Below are 16,529 nucleotides of genomic sequence, written 5' to 3' on the forward strand. Positions count from 1 at the left end.
TAGTGGTGCCGGTGCAGGAGCAGGGCCACCATGGTGGGGTCCCACAGGCACGCTCAGCCTGGTGCCAATCCACCACCACCACTCGGCGTGGGTGGCCAGAGGGGTGTCCCACCCTGCCGGGGCGCAGCACCATGGCACAGCCCAGGGAGCACCAGCCAGGGCGCGAGGAGCCGCTCGCAGACGCATCCTCACCACGCCAAGGGCAGGTTGGCATCTCCCCGCTGTGCAGCAGCCGGGGACAGCACCCCGGGCACCGAGGGGAGATGGAAACAGCCAGCACCAATTTGTCACAGTCAAATTTTGTCAAACGAGTCCCATCTCCTCCTCCATCTGGCTATTGGGCTTTGCTGTCAGGGAGGCAAAAAGCAGAAAGCCCTTGGTTTGAGCAGGGCTGATGATGCTGCCTCAGATGCCATTCCCAGCCAGCAGCAGAGGAGGTGGCACATGGCAGGCTGCCTGCGAGGGCCCGTCCCCATCCCCATTTCACTGGGGACCTCAGTGATGGGGTAGAGAGGCTGCTTACTATTGGCTGCGGTTGATACCAAAGAGCGCTGGAGGCCAGCATGGGAAACCAAAATGGTATTGACAGGGTTGAAACACCTTCTGGGGAAAAAAAAGACTCTTGTCCAGAAGGGCAAATGCCAAACACATCTGCCTTGCGGTGGGATAACAGGCTCTACAGGAGCAGCCCTTGCTTCCCATGGACCACGGCATAGAAAACGACTAGAAGGGCAGCTGGATGGCATGCCTAGGGCGTAGCAAGCTGACGCCGATAGAGATGAAGTCCATCTGCTGTCAATACAACAAACCACAGCAGTGCAGGACAAGGGACTGCAGCCTGGGGCAGGAGCTCCCGCAGGAGGGTCAGTGCAGAGCCCAGGTGAACCTTGAGGGACTGACACGCGTGAGAAACGCCCCAGCAGCACGCGTTCGAGCAGGATGGTCAAACCCGATGGTCCCTTTGCAAGACGTGGGAAGTTACCCCACAGCCGGGCAGGCGCTGGCTGGGGTGGGAAGGGTGTGGAGCTGCACAGCCCTGCGTGGACCAGCCAGAGGAGCGGGGCCGTCCCAGTGAAGACCCGCCAGCTGAGGGGAAGCTGCAGGAACAGTTTTCAAGCATGCGAGAGGCAGCTGTGCAGAGGAAGGACATAGTCTGTTCTCCATATCCCTTGGGGACAGGACAAAGTCTTAAATTGCAGGGGGGGGAGATCCCAGTTGGATACTAAGAAAACCCATCCCCACAGCATGATGAGACCTGGGGCTTGTCTGGGCGCTGGGCATCCCCGGGGATCTTCAGAGGACCCTAGCGGGGACAGGATCCTGAGGAGTGCCCACCACGGCAGCTGACCATCGGGGCCCCACATCCTGTTCCCTAGTGCCATCAGGGGGGCAGAACTGGGACCCCATCTCCCCTCCTCTGGACCCGGCTGCCTGTTGCACTATGTTTATTGTCCATAAGGCAGAGCTGACACCTCTGAAGGGTTACGGCAGAGCTGGAGGCTGTGCACAGCCAATGCTGTCCCTTGTCCCTTTGCGCCCACCTGGGTGGCCCCGTCCCATGCTGGCAGCGATGCTCGCAGTCCCGCTGGCACCACTTCAGGTCCAGAGCACGCTGAGAGCTGCAGGGCAGGCAGCTGCCAGGTCCTTGCTTCCCCTCTCGCCCCAAAGCTTGGGCATTTTTTGTCCGTGGCCACAGGCGGCGGCACCCCAGCTCCTGGGAGAGTCGCTCTCCTGCCTGCTCTGCTGCAAACACCCTGCTGGCACTTGTCCTTGGGGGGCCATCCCAGCGCATCCCCCAGCAGTGTGGGGCCGTGTTGGTGGCTGGCAGTGTGCCAGCGTGGCTAGCACACACCTGGTGGGTAGCCAGGGAGGGGACAGCACAGTCCTGCTGCAGGGAAGGTGCTCTTGGGAAGGGACACTGGCATTTGGCCACTCGGCCCCAGGGTGGGGACGGGCAGCCCCTCGTCCCCACAGCATTGTCCCATCAGGCTGGGGCCAGTGTCGCCCCTCTGTGCAGCGCTAGCGCAGCCTCACGCCTCCTCAGCGGTGGCATCGATCCCCGCGTAGGTGAAGTTCTCAAACAGGGCCATGTTCACGTAGGCCTGCAGGGGAACCTTGGTCAGGATCCAGTTGTGAGAGTGTCCCCATCTACCTCCTGTCCCTGCTGGCATGCTCACGAGTGCTATACCCTGGGGGGAGGCGATGGGGCTCCCCACAACCGAAAAGTGATGCTGAGGTTATCCCCACGTGTGGTGGGGTCACACATGTTCTGCTGCTGGATGTCCCCCCACCCCGACCCCAAGGGATGCTCCAGCATTCGGACAAGCCCCGCGCAGGGTGGGCATCCCTCCCGCTGAGCCAGGGCGATGTGGGTGCCCTGCACCCAGCCCTGCCGCCGCCGCCACTCACCTTCCTGGCCTCCAGCATGCGGATGAGCTGCATGGAGATCTGGGCGAAGGGCGGGCGCTCATAGGGGCGGTCACGCCAGCACTGCCTCATCAGCTCGTACCTGGGGGCAGAGAGCCAGCGGTGGCTCAGCATGCACAGGGCGGGGAGGCAGCAGAAAAGCTGTTTGTGGGAGGTGGGGGGAAGCAGGCAGGAAACTAAAGCCCAGGAAGGGTGTTTGGGGTGTGGGACCCCAGCTCATCCCCCAGCCACAGAGGGGAACCAGGCAGGAGCTACCGCAAGCTGGTGGGAGCCCTGTGGGGCAGTGGGGTCAGGGGGATGCGAGTGCTGCCATCAGCCGGGGCTCTCCGCCCACTTACACCTCATCATCGCAGTTGCGTGGCTTCTCCATGCGGTAGCCCTGGGGCAGCTTCTCGTAGAGCTCAGCGCATGTCATCCCGCAGTACGGTGTCCCCCCTGTGGCCAGAGACACACAGCTAGCTGCGGTGGGGACGGTCCCTGGGTGTCCCCTCTGGAGCTGCAGGAGGACCAGTCCGGCAGGGACCCAAGTGGAGGCAGGGGACAAAGAAGAGCCTTACCCAAGCTGACGATCTCCCAGAGCAGGACGCCAAACGACCACCTGAAAGGGCAGGAGCTGAGGATGTGACGGAGCCCCGAGCTGCGCCCCACTGAGAGGCACAGGGCAAAGCCCAGGGTGCGGCGGGCAGCCAAGGCTCGGGCCAAGCCAGCAACCCTCCGGAGAGATGCACCAGCATCTCCTCCTGCCCTTGCAGCACCCAGAGCAAAAGCATCGCCGCACTGACCCGGGAGAGAGATGGAGGCAGCCGCAGCCATGCCCAGCCCCGATGCCCCTGCCTGCAGGACTTACACATCGCTTTTGGTGGTGTACACGCTGTAGTTCAGGGACTCGATGGCCATCCAGCGAACCGGCAAGCGGCCCTGGGGAAACAGAGAGCAACCGTCAGGGGAGGGGGGATGCCTCGCAGACGGAGGGCAGCCGTGACCCAGCCGGTCCTGGCATGGTGAGTCATTCCCGCTGACGGTGGGGATCCTGCCCACCACAACGGTGCAGGCCCCATGGAGATGCTTTGCTCCTGCCTCACCATCGTCTTCTTCACGTAGACCTCCTCCCCTCTGGAGAGGCCAAAGTCGGCAATCTTGGAGGCCAGGTTTTCTCCCACCAGGATATTCCTGGCTGCCAGGTCCCTGTGAATGAACTGAAAGGGGCCAGCAGTCAGCAAGAGCCACATGCTCCCTCCCGCTGGCTCCGGGGGTCTTGTGCCTTGCTCAAGAGTCCCCAAGTCCCTGGGGAAAGGATGCTCTGTGGGGCTTGCTGGGGATGTACCTGCTTCTCACTCAGGTACTGCATCCCCTTGGCCACGTCCGAAGCAAACTGGAGGAGCTGCTGGGAGGTGAGGGTGGAGGCAGTGCCGTGCTCCTTGGCAAAGGCCGGATCCGTCTCCAGGACTCGGCTTTTGCGGAGGAAGTCGAGGAGGTTTCCGTAGGGAGCATACTCAATGGCGATGTACAGGTAGCCTGGGGGGGGTGGGAGGAGGTTGCGCTCGTGGGGCTCTCCCCGGCAAAAAGGAATACACAGCCAGGCAGGGGCCGTGGGGCTGGGGAGAGGGGAGAGGGGGACAGCCCTCACCCTTGTTCTCGCAGGCACCCAGCAAGTTGATGATGTTGGGGTGATGGCCCAGTTTGCACAGCACCTCCAGCTCCCCGGCAAAGTCCCGATGGTCGTTCTCCGAAGCAAACTCTGGAAGAAAATCAGGGATGGATGCCTCAGTCCTACAGCAAGGGCCCTTTCTCTGCTCCTCCAGTGATGGCTCCTGCCCCTCCTCTGCCCTGTGCATGGCCCAGGATGCACCTGCAAGCCCCAGCCCACCCTGCCCACCTCCCCCCACCGCTCACCTTTCAGCATCTTGATGGCCGCGTTCATTTTCAGGCCGTCCTTTTTGATCATGGCCCTGATGACCTGCCCGAAGTTGCCCTCCCCAATCATGTCCTCAAACTTGATGTCTTCCCACTCCAGGATGGGGTAGCTGAGGGGCTCGGGCTGCGGCTTGGGCCGGCGCGTCAGGGTCAGGGTCCCCGAGTTGAACTGCAGGATGGTCTCTTCCCCCTGGCAGATGGGAGCGGGTGAGGTTAGAGGCACCGGGCACCCCTCTGCCCGCGTGGCAGTCCCGGCAGGGCAGGCATCGTGGGCAAGGGCGGGCTCCGCACCCTCTCCACGTGGAAGTGAGGTCTGGCTGCATCTGGAGTGGAGGCTACGGAGCGTGACCTGGATCGGGCTGGAACGTGGGGAGCTGGGGACGCGGTCCTGGAGGGGCAGGCAGCACTCACCGAGCCAGACTGGTACGTAAAGGTGCGGCGCCGGTGGAAAAAATTCTTCTTGATGAGGAAAAGTGCCAGAAGGGCAAAGAGGATGGTGAGGCAGGTGACGGACACGGAGCCGACGATGGCCAAGAGCAGCTGCTGGTCTATTCCTGCCTGCTCGGTGCTCTGGCTGCCCAGGCTGGGCGGCACGCTCAGTGCTCCTGACAAAAGGAGGGATGGAGGGTCGCGGTCCACGGCTGAGCCCTGCCCAGGCTTGGGTGGCCAAACACCAAGATGGCAGCCCTCTCCCGGCACCCCGGGATCCCATGAAGACACCACAGCTGCATCCCGAGCTCCCAGGGCCATGGTGGCACTGGGGTGAGGGTGTCACTGCCTGGGCCCTGTCACTGAACCCGCCACTTTCTGGACTCTCCAACCAGCTCTGGGTCCAGCCACCAGTTCCTCCCATGCTGGCTCTGCTCTACTCCTTTAGCCCCTTGCACACTGCGTCACCCTCTGGCCAAGGCAGAGCCACTCTGCGGGTGCCGTGCTGTCACCAAGCCACCCCTGCCCCATCAGGACTAGAAGAAGCAGGATTTCTGAAGATGCCCACAAGTGTTTTGGGTTTGGACTGCTGCTTCAGAGCTGCTCTCTGAGGTTACCATGAGCACCCTGGTCGCTCTTTGCTGACCCAGATGCTGAGCCCAAGCTCCAGAAGAGCCATGAGCCTCCTGCCTGCTGGGACACCCTACTCACCATCCCCCAGGGTCTTGGCTTTCACGGGCTGGCTCCACTCCCCGGGGACATGGGAGTTGGCCCGGACGCGAAACTGGTAGCTGGTGCTGGCGTTGAGGCCCCCGACAATCTTGGTGGTTTCGGCGCCGCTGTCGGTGTCGATCCACTGGGGCTCGCTGGTGCCCCCCACTTGCTGCAGCTCCACGATGTACTTGGTGATGCCCCCGTTGGGGTACTCAGGGACCTCCCAGGAGAGCCTGATGGCCGTGTCAGACACGGACTCTGCTGAGAGCGACCGCGGGGAAGAGGGCCCTGGGACGAGGAGAGGAGAGGATCAGTCCCAGGACGGGGCTCCTGGTGCTGCAGGGGCTGAGCACTGGTGTGAGAACCGGACCCCGTGGATGGCAATGGCAACCAAAGCTGTGCCAGGTTTGAGGGACCTCCAGGGACCCCTGGCCCCTGCTTGGGTGGAGGCAGGAGGAGGTAGAGCTGCTCTAGAGTAGCAGGGCAGGACTGCACCCACAAACACTCCCAGCCTCAGGAACTGTCAAGCTAGTCGTCTTGGTATTGACTAGCTCTTGGGATATTTTCTTTCTTCAGCCTCCCTCGCACATGGCAGGTTTTGAGCATCTTATCATTCCCACCACCTTCTCTGAGCCTTCTCTGAGCCTTCTCCAATCTGCCCACATCCCTAACCCCAAACTGCCAAATCACACAAAGCTCTTAAAATTACTGAGCCGAGAAACCTCACATTCTTCAAGCCTGACGCCCACCAGCCCTCCCAACATGTACCAGCTGGCAGTGAGCCTCACTGAAGGCCTCATGCACGGCTTCCCCCTTGCCTGCCAGAAATGTTGGCCAGGCTGATGCTGCACCTCCCCACAGTCTCCCACCCATGTGGGGGGCTGCGTGCATGTGTGTGTGCACGTGTCCGCAGAAGGCGCTGCAGATCTCCTCAAGCCCTACTGACCATCCGGCAAAATTACCAGGCAGAAGGATTAAAGTGAACCAAAGGGAAATAATTTTTTCATGCAAAGTAGAATTATATCGAGGAACTTGTTGCTACAGGGTGTTGTAAAGGCTGCAAGTATAGACAGGTTGATCAGGGCTTGGGCAAGGGTGTGGAGGACAGATCTGTTTCTGAGCATCACTCGTGATGACCTGAATATCATGTTCAGCTTAGAAAGTTTCTCAGCTGCTTGGTGCTGGAGGCTGCGGGGTCTAGCAGGGAAAGGAGGACCCATTTTCCCCCAAGCAGCTGTTCATGCACTATCGGAGACGAGATACAGAAGCAGCTGGACCCAGGGATGGTCACTGTTATATTTATAACTGATTTATCATTGTAATTCCCTATAATAATTCCCTGTGCACTACCAGACCCACCTTTGCTGTTGATCATGACCTTGTAGAGGTCAGAGGGGGGCCCCAGGCTGGTGCAGTGGTAGACCAGCACCTCCAGCCCGTACTCCTTGTTGAACTCCAGGTCCCCGATGCGGGCAGAGAGCACAGAGATGGATGTGATATTTTTCTCACAGACCAGCTGCCTCATGGAGTCAAAAAGACGGACGATGAACCCATGTGCCAGCTCGTGGTTACTTGGCAATTTCCAGTTGACATGAAGTGTGTTTTTCTCCTCTACGGACCAACCTTCGATCACAGGCTTGACTGTGGGCTCTGTGAACAAAAAGGCAGCAAAACCTCATGCACAAGGTTAGGGGTAGGGTCAGTGTTAGGGTCGGGGTGAGGTTGAGGGAGATGGGGGCTCACCAAGGCATTCGGTCACCATGATGGCTTCGGGTCCCTTGCTGCCCTCCCCACCATCCCCTGGCCGGCTCAGCTGCACCTTGACGACGTAGGCAGTCACTGGACGGAGGTTCACAAGGGTGATGTTCTCGCTGTTGTCGACTGTTGGCCAAGAGGATATGTCAAAGCCATGCCCATGACCCACACTCTGCCCTGCCACCGGCATCCTCCCCAGCATCGCTGCAGGGGTCCCAGGATGGAGACCTCTGCCCACCCCAGACCCGCACTGGCTGGGGCAGCCGTACCCTCCTGCCTGGCTCCTACCTTTGTCCCCCCTCTCCCAGCAAACACGTACCCACAATGGATGACCATGCTGAGGCGTCGTCCTTGGGCTTGTAGAGCAGCTTGATGGACACAATGGGACCGTCGCCGGAGAAGCAGTCCACTGGCGACACCACGAGCTGGCGGCTCTGCTTGGCCAGCAGCCGCGGCGGGCTCAGGGGCGCTGGTGGCACTGGGAATGGAGGAGGGAACGACACTAGTGGGACCGAGGGCAACGAGGAGCAGAGCGTGGGGACATCCACCACCTCTTGGCTTCTTACAGCTTTGTCAGGGAAGTCTTTTATCACCACCCAAACCTGTCTGCTGGCACTGCAGCACATGACGGGTGCCACCCAGTCCAGTGGCGGGGGGTTTGGCATTGCCACACCATGCCATCAGCCTCCCCCAGCAGCCCCAGCTCATCCCACTCGTGCTGTTGCCCTCTTCTCACCTCGGATGTTGACCTTGACTTTCCGGCTGTCCTGACCCCCAGTCGTGGAGACCCGGCACTCCCAGAGCCCTGTGTCTGCCTTCGTCAGGTGCTGCACCTGAAACTCGCAGGTGATCTGGCCCGGCTCGATGATGGCTTTGATGAGCTGCAGGCACACAGGGTGCTGTCAGCCCCTTGGCTCAGCCCCCTGGCATCCCATGCTGGCCTGAAGCTGCCCAGCAGACTCGTGGGGATACAGGTGCTTTTGGGGGAGCTGGAAATGCGGGTGGGGGGCAATGTGTGGGGATGGTGGTCGGGCGAGGGCACGGGGCGGTAGGGAGTGGGTGCCAGGCAAGCGGTGGTACCTTGAGCACGGTGCCATCAGCCTTGCGCAGCTCCACGCTGTCGCTGGCAGGCAGCGGGTTGCCGGTGGCCACGCAGCTGATGATGGGCTCCGAGCCCACATTGAACTCCAGCTCTGAGGCCAGTTGGATGATCTGGGGGAACCAGTCTGGCACGGAGAAACTGGCGTTAGGGCTGTCCCTACTCCTCCCCAGGTGCAAGAGCGGCTGGCACCTTTCTCCAGTCCTAGCCGCAGTGGGACCCTGGTGCCAGGGGGCCGGTGCTGGGTGCTGTGGTCCAGCCCCGATCCCCACCCCATGTGCCGGGCTCGGCAACGCTCTCAGCACAGCTAATCCCGGGGGGCCAGACCAGATGGTCCCCTTGCAGCACCCTGGTTTCCATAGGGTTGGGGGCTATTTCTGCAGGCAAGGGGGGCTACTGAGCTGGCTGGCGAGACCAGTAGCCAATGGCTTCCCCAGACACCGGAGAGCAAGGAACCGGAGCCCACCTGAGGGTGGGGGACCAATCAGCCTCACCTGACTTCTCGCAGTGCTGCCCATGCCAGCCTGCAGGGCAGATGCAGCCACTGAAGCGGTTACAGCTGCCTCCATTTTGGCAAGCGCACCCCAGGGCACAGTCGGGGCCATAGTATCCTGGGGGACAGGCTGCGGGAAGAGGAAAGCTCACTGCTACCCCTGGCCGTGGCATGGGGCTGGCATGGCACAGGGCCGTGGAGGCAGAGACCGCAGGCAGCTGGTGCAGGCAGCAGCACTGCTCAGCCCACCCCGACTCTCAGGCCGGGAGAGGTTTGCACGGGCCCTGGAGGAAGCCCAGGTTGGATGGGTGATGCAATGGATGCCCACATCCCCTTACCTTGGCTGCAGCGGGAGCCACTCCAGCCCGAGGCGCAGGAGCAGCCGTAGGGGTCCGGCAGGCAGAAGCTCAGCCCCCTGCAGCCCTGGGCTCTCTGGCACGTCTCCTGGCAGTTGCGGCCAAAATGGCCTTCCCGGCAGGCTGGAAAAACACATGTGGTCTGCCCTCACCCACCGTTTGCCCATGCACTGCTTGTGCATGGCATGGCAGTGGCTCGGGCGCCCCGAGCCTCTTATCACCACCCCGAGCAGGTACAGAAGCTGTGTCCTGCTGAGAAGGTGGATGGTCCAGCCTTGCTCCAGAAATGGGGCACCATGGGTGGGGAGGCGCTGGGGATGCATGTGGCATTTCTGGCCACGGTGCCCGGGTCTGGGGGTGCAGCAGGGCACCCGTGCATGCCCTGGCACAGCTCCCACTGCTGTGCAGCCCAGCACCTACCTCGCTCGCAGCGGGTACCCATGAACCCAGGAGGGCAGACGCATTCGCCGACGTGGTCGTGGCAGACGCCGCCATTCAGACAGTCGGGACAGTCCTTCTCGCAGGATGGTCCCCATTTCTTCGCAGGGCAGGCTGCAGAGAGAGTGGAGGGGGCACAGGGTCACCCTGGGTCAGGGGCCAGGGTACGGCTGCCTGTCCCTGCGTCCTGGGGAGCCAGGTCCCCACTCACCTCTCACGATCAGGCGGTAGAAGGCGCTCCACAGAGGGCTGTCCCCCATGAATGTGGCACTGTAGACCCCATTTTCGCTCACGCTGACGTTGGGGAGCGTCAGGGTGACGAGGTCGCCCCTCACCTCGCCCCGGTCCGTGGTCTGGTAGTAGGTGCCTGCAAGGGGGCAGAGGGTGACCTGGTGCCCCCTGGGGCCAGCGCCAGGCACCGGCTGAGAGCAGCCCTGTCCCCACGCCTGCACTCGGGGCCACTTGCCATTTCTTTTCCACATAACGTCTGTCTCCTTCCTCTTGAGGACCCTGGCAGAAAAGGTGGCCGGCTCGGCGATGTTTACGGACTGCGTGGCCTTCACTGGGAAGAGGTAGGCTGTGAAGGAGAAGGATGATGAGGAGGAGAAGGCTGAGCAGCAGTCACCCCCCAGGGCACTTGCACCCAAGGGCAGTGCTGGCACCCCCAGACCAGCAACCCCAAAATGCAGCCCTGGTGCAGGCCAGCACCCGCCACACATGTTTCTGCTGGGATGTCATGACGCACCTCCCCCATTGCCCCATGTGGGAGCCGGGACCCCTCGAGCGTCTGCAAGGACAGGCGCTCCCTTCCTGGCCCCTCCAGCCCCCGCGGGCAGATACCAAAGAGTGGGATGGGGCACCCTGTCCTCTGGCCATCCCCAGCCCAGCGCAGGACCCCGGTGGCAGCAGCCTGGGGAGGTGACAGCTGGGACAAATCTGCACGGTGCACCCTGCTTGCTGCCAGCCCGGGGAGGTGCGGAGCAGCTGCAGGCAGCGACAGAACAGGCAGGCGAGGGGCGGTGAGGGGAAGCAGGCGCGCGGAGGGCTGCACACCGGCCCACGGGACCAGCGGCCCTGCCATGACTGTTTTCCTGATCTCCCAGGTGTTGGGGTGTGCAGCAGCAATGAACTCTCGGAGTATTAATGTGAGTCAGCCAGAGCCCAGCTTTGAGCACAACCGGGGCTATAAATACATTAAGGCCTGGGAAACCAAGCCCTGGGCGTGCCAGGACAGACACAAGAGGGCACAAGTGGGTGCTGGCTCTCAGAGCCTGCCTGCATGCCAGCTTGCACACACTAAAAGCAGCCACACCAGGTTGGAGCTAAGGCACATCCAGCCCCATGTCCTGCCCCAGCGAGGCTGGGGGCCGGGAGGAAGCGGCACATACTGTGGATGCCTGGGGAAGGGCAAGACAGGTCACACGTCCTGGTAATTCCCCAAATTTGCCTCCCTGCCTTCAGCGGTTTGCAGCCCAGGAGCTTCCCGAGTCAGGTATTATCCCTCTAGTTGGGATCTTTCTACCACGGACTTTGCAGTCCCTTGTAAAGGGCACACAGATGTGGCCCCTGTCTTGTCTCACTCTGCCTCACTTGCCGGAGCGAGAGCCTGACACGACCCCACGCACAGCACTTTGCATTTACCTATGCTGAATTTTATCTGCCGTTCCACCACCGCTCAGCCGTGTCTGCAGCCCCTCGCAGAGCTCTTCCCTCCCCGGGCAGCGTGGGGACAGCAGCTGGCATGGCCACTTGCTCCGTTGTTTGTAACCACAAGGAGTGGCACTGGTCCCCGCAGAGACCCTGTGCCACGCTGGTAGGGACTTCCCCGCGTGACAAGAACCACATATTAACTTGTATTCTTGCTCCCTTTCTTTTAGTCAGTTATTTACCCATGCAGAGACCGCCCCTGCCACCCCCTGCGTGCAAAGTTGCTCCCAAAGAGCCTTTGAAAGGGAATTTTCTTAATTTTCTCTGGGAACCTGAGCAGACAGCATCAGCCAGGTCACCCACAGCATCCTCACCGCTGCCTCCCCGGAGACCCTCTCACTCACGCTGCCTCTTCCTCAGGTACCACATAACCACAAATTCTGCTCTTTATTACGGTTTTTACTAACTTGCCTGGTTCCAGTTTGGGTTTTCAGGCCTGTAACTCCCAACCCAGCAAGCTTTTAGGAAAGGCTGGCGTCCCACGGGCAGCCTTGCCACCCACCCTCTGCTCAGGCCCCACAGGCAGCGGCACAGCCCCACTAACTGCAAGCCTGGCTTGGCAATGCCGCGCTGCTCCGTCCGGCTGTTTATTGCCCGTCTCCTGCTATCAGCGCTGGCATTTCAGACAGATCCCCTGAGAAGTTTTCCCAGTTTCTCTACCGTGCACATGGATGCAAAAATAAAAGAATTTTGTTTTTTCTGCAATGACCTCTCTGGGTATTCCGAAAAATAGCTTATTGCCAGGTTTAAACCCTTCCAAAACTGCTCCTCATGACCTTTTTGGTCTGCTTTACTGTGTTTTTACAGCAACACTTTCAAAGTTTATCATCCTTCCTGTGTTCTTCTTCGTGCATGACCTTTTGGGAAATGCCAGCTTTCCTCTAGCAGTCTTCCCCACCCACTGCTTCATCATCCCGTCCTGCTTTGGTGCGCTCATGGGCTTAACAGGAGAAACGATACGCACTGAGCCTCCCCGGTGGGTTCTGTACACAGCCCTCCCTCCCCCTGCAAAGATGTAATTTTTTTGGTTACTTTTTCCTTTGATCCATCTTCCTCTTTTTTTTTTTTCCTTCTCCTTTTCTAAACTAAACAGAGCAACAGTGGCTTGTTTGGCACTTGGAAAAAAGCCACTTTTTTGGCACTTACAACTCCCGCAGAGGCTTGGACCTGGACACCGACCAGCTCCTCCATGTCAGTATTTTGGCCTGGCTATGGCAACCCAGGAGCAGGGGGCTGCCCGGGACCCCCCCACCATGGGACGCCTCATCATCCCAACAGGACCTCAGAGCTGTCACCTTCCCTGGGCCTTATATATGGGGACATCTGTGGGTGCAGAGCCCCCCACTGCACTCCTCGCCCCCCGCTGCCGGCCGTGCCCCCCACGCCATCTCCTGGTGCCTCTGCCTTCCTCCCTTGGTGCCTCTGTGCTGCTCCACTTGCCCAGACCAGACAGCTCTGTTTCCAATAGGACTGCTGCCATTTTTGGGGTGAGCCTCTGTCCGAGGACGCAGGCTGGTCCCTGCTCTTTGGGGGATGCCTGGACCCTACCGGCAGCCTCTGTTCCCCAGCCTGAAGATACTAGAGCTGCTCAAAACGATACGCTAAAGCTGTGCTTTGACACAGACAGGGAAACTCGTATCCCCCTCGTCTCATTCCCAGCAAAAGGTCAACTGTTTTAGCTAAAACTTTATAAATAAAGGCTAGGCAGCATCCTGAGGCAAACAGCTATCACAGAAAATTTCAATTCTAATAGTTTTGCAAAGTCTCAAGCACGGAAGGAGTGGAGATTGAGGAGGCAGTGTGGGAGAGCGCTGCCCCAGGCAGTATGCTTGCCGCAGGCCAGCCCAAGGAGGCCCTTTTGGCTTATATGGCCCAAAATGGGAGCAGAGTCCTCAGCTGTGGAGGGAGCAGTGCCTCTCGTGGAGACCCCACAGCCAGAGCAGCGACGTGCTGCTGCAGCATGGTGCTCGCCAAGCGCCAGGGGAGGCTGCTGGAGGCACTCCCCGGTGCCACCGCCTCCCTGGGAGCCCGCGGCTGGGCCACGAGGCTGGCACAGCTCCCATGGGCTGCCCCCTGGTTAATGATTTCCAGACCCCACCGCCTCCTCCAAGGGCGCCTGGCTTCCTCTTGCACCTTGCCCTGCTGCTGGGCACCGTTCCCAGCCCAGCCGCCTGCCCGCGCTGCCACCTGTCCCTGCACACCTCCATGGGGCTCAGCCGCACTCCTCCAGCTGAACATCCCTCCCCTCTCCACCCCACCGGTGCCAGCAGACCCCAAACCTAGCCCGTGGTTCACCGCTGTCCCCCTGCCATGCCGGCTGGCACTGGGGTTGCGAAGCACAGGGCAGGTAGCTCCCATGTGGACCCAGCTGGCAGGCGGGGGGCTGCCTGACGACCCCCCCAGCCGCTCACCGTTGTGGCTGTTGTGCACGTAGACCACCTGGGCCTGCTCAGTCGGGGTGCGCCCCAGGCAGTAGAGGATCCCCACCAGGTCAGCCATGGAGAAGCCCCTGGCCTGGACGTGGTTGCTGCGGTTGCGGTAATTTTGGAAGCCCATCTTGGGGTGCGTCATTACGATCTTGTTCTCCCGCTCGATCTGCAGGTAGCTCACGTCGCGCTCCCCCATGACGCAGGAGAGGAAGAAGTCGGAGTGGGACAGGCTCTGCACGTTGGCGATCAGGGTGATGTCCAGGATGGCCCCTGGGGTGGGGGAGCACGAGGGCTCGTCATGACCGGACAAGGGCACAGCCATCTGCCTCAGGGCCAGACCCCATCACCCAGATGTCACCCTCTTTCCAGGACATTTTTGCCACCCCCAGCCCAGGAGGCACAGCCAGGTTGGGTGCAGACCCATCGGGATGGCACAGTGGGCATTTCCACTCTCCTTTTGGAGATCCCCATGGGCTCAGACCCCCCACCAAGAGCCAACCGTGCAGCAGGACGGGGGTCCTGGGATCCCTCTCCTCCCGCAAGCTGCCCGCGCCCCAGCCCCGTGCCAGGGAGAGGCAGGCAGAGCAGGGCACTGCCGGCCTCTGAGGTCTCCAAATGGCTGATCACAAAGGGATGTTTCCTCCCTCCAAACCCTGCTCTGATGGCGCCACTGAGCTCCCACAGCTGCCTCATCCCACCAAGCCTCCCTGAGGCAGGGGCTGCTCCCTGGGGCAGAGGGAAAGGGGCGATTTACCTGCCAGCGATGGGAGGAGAAGCAGAAGATAAACCTGGAGTCCCATGTCCTTGGAGCGTGTCTCAAATCTGGCACAGGTCAGAAAATCCCCGGCATGTCCCAGCCACGGGGGTCGGAGCCAGAGGCCGTGGTTGCCTAGGGGCTCCACGTGAGCGGCGGCTCAGGACCCCTGCTCCCTGCCCGTGCCCCCATCCTGCCTCCGCCCTGCTGCTCGGCGTCTGGGGGAGCTGGGATCACCTCCTCTGCCACATAGCCTGGGCACGGCGAGGAAAATGCCCCCGTCGCCGCTTGCTCGGTGGCCACCTGGCTGCTCAGGAGTGGGGCTTGGTCGCAAAGAGGCCACTGAGGTCCCCTGCCCAGTGGCAGCTCTCCTGGGGAGCTGGTGTTCACCCCTCCAGGGCTAGCGCTGCGTGCTCAGTGCTCCCCGAGCCATCTTAAGCCCCCAGCCCAGCCAGGAGGTGTCCTGACCCCCCTTCTCGCCCGTCATGCAGAGGGTCTCATGCCCCAGCCCGCCCAGGCGGCAGCATCCCGGTCCCCTCGGCACAGCCCCACAGCCGACGGCTGTGGGAAGGGCTCTCTGGAGCAGGGAAAGGAAAGGGGCCAAGGGGCCGTGGCTGGCGGCGGCGGCGGAGCCAAATCCTGTTTCCCATGCGGCGTTTCCTGCTCTCCACCCATTGTTCGGAGACAGGCCTGACTCCAGGAGCCGGCGAGAGCTGCCCCACACAGGCTCTCCCCTGGCGAGTGGCGTGCAGCCATGCTGAGGCTGTACACACCTCATGACACCTCGACCTCCCGCCGCCACAAGCTGGAGCACGAGGCATGGCCCCACCTGGGCTCCGCGCTGTGCCAGGGTCTGACTCACGCCTGCAGCAGCCCGTCGCGGGGCCGCTGTCCAGGTTGCAAGGGGCTGAGCAGGAGCACAGGCAGGGCAACGAAAAGCTGGCCAGCCTGCACAGGAAGATGGCCGCTGCCAGGAGAGAAAACCCTCTGTGTTGCAGTAAACATGTCTGGGAGGAAGTGGGAAGCAGCAGAAAGCCCGGCTTTCCCTGAGCGCTTTCCCATGCGCAGCGCCAGCACAGGCACCGGCATGGGCACGGCACGGCCCCGCTGCCCCCCAGCCCCAGGGGGTCCCACACCCAGCCCTCCTGCGAGCCTGACCCAGCCCCTGGCGGGCTCTGGGCTCTTCACCTGGCAAGTGAAAGGCATTCCCCAGGAAATCACCGTAAGCTTCACCCACCAAACCTCACGCTGCCTCACAAACTGAGCTGTTCCCACGTGAAAGCCAGGGCTGCCAGGGAGCGAGCCTCATGTTTTGGTGTGTCCTGAGCCCATGCCGTATCCGGCCAAAAATCTAAAGCACACATGGACAGGAAGGGGAAATCCATTCATCGCTTCCGACTATTTACAGCGCGCTCTGGGGCCGCGCGGTGCCCGCGGTGTGCCGAGGGAGGGATGGCAGCAGGCAGGGGCTCCCCCAGCGCAGCCACCCGGCCGCCCCACAACAGAAGGGGTGGAGAGGTGCCGAAAAAGACGGACACCAGATGCAGCTGCCCCCATTTGCCTGGAAAACTAAGCACGGCGCTTTGCTGTGGGCTGTGCATAGGTGAGGGGCTCTGTTTTTGGGAGACCCGCGCGGAACCTGAGGCACAACCATGATGTAAACACGGAGCACGAGGACATCCCGCAGTGGGACGCGCAGGGGCTGGGCAGCCAAGGCTGGTCCCCCTGCCATCGGTGCCCTCCTGGTGAATCCCACATCCCCATTTGCCTGGCCAACCCCAAGCACGTTTGCAAGCGTGCTGGGTCAGGGACTCATCCGCGCACTCAATACGGCTGCAGGAAGGGGACAGATACATGAGCAGATAAATAAATGACTTCTTCCCCTAGTGCACTGGCTGTAGAGACCAGTCACGCTCAGAACCATAAATGCCGTCGTGCCACCGTGTGCTTACACATGCTGCTCCTGGGGAAGCAACTCGTTCTGTGCTCCCCCAGCAGCATGCGGAGCCATGAG

The 16,529-nt window shown here is 61.5% G+C and overlaps 1 protein-coding gene across 2 annotated transcripts; it reads right to left on the bottom strand.

Annotated features, from left to right (window-relative positions):
* Positions 1 to 1,966: 1,966 nt before the first annotated feature.
* Positions 1,967 to 15,070, bottom strand: TIE1 (tyrosine kinase with immunoglobulin like and EGF like domains 1). Of its 2 annotated transcripts, none has more exons than XM_082314349.1 (23): positions 14,516 to 15,070; positions 13,744 to 14,031; positions 10,092 to 10,202; positions 9,837 to 9,992; positions 9,608 to 9,739; positions 9,170 to 9,310; positions 8,833 to 8,961; positions 8,320 to 8,465; positions 7,976 to 8,120; positions 7,559 to 7,717; positions 7,228 to 7,365; positions 6,844 to 7,134; positions 5,482 to 5,772; positions 4,753 to 4,946; positions 4,321 to 4,531; positions 4,055 to 4,165; positions 3,752 to 3,942; positions 3,510 to 3,623; positions 3,275 to 3,345; positions 2,985 to 3,025; positions 2,766 to 2,862; positions 2,410 to 2,509; positions 1,967 to 2,102 (listed from the first exon to the last, which is right to left on the bottom strand). In XM_082314349.1, exons 1-23 carry the CDS (start codon positions 14,559 to 14,561, stop codon positions 2,031 to 2,033), a joined length of 3,375 nt encoding a protein of 1,124 aa, XP_082170475.1. In that variant the 5' UTR covers positions 14,562 to 15,070; the 3' UTR covers positions 1,967 to 2,030. The 2 variants fall into 2 exon arrangements, with proteins under 2 accessions (XP_082170475.1, XP_082170474.1); XM_082314348.1 differs by having other exon boundaries at positions 4,633 to 4,946.
* Positions 15,071 to 16,529: the final 1,459 nt, after the last annotated feature.

Source organism: Platalea leucorodia (genome assembly GCF_965183815.1).
Source record: "Platalea leucorodia genome assembly, chromosome: 5".
NCBI lineage: Eukaryota > Metazoa > Chordata > Aves > Pelecaniformes > Threskiornithidae > Platalea > Platalea leucorodia.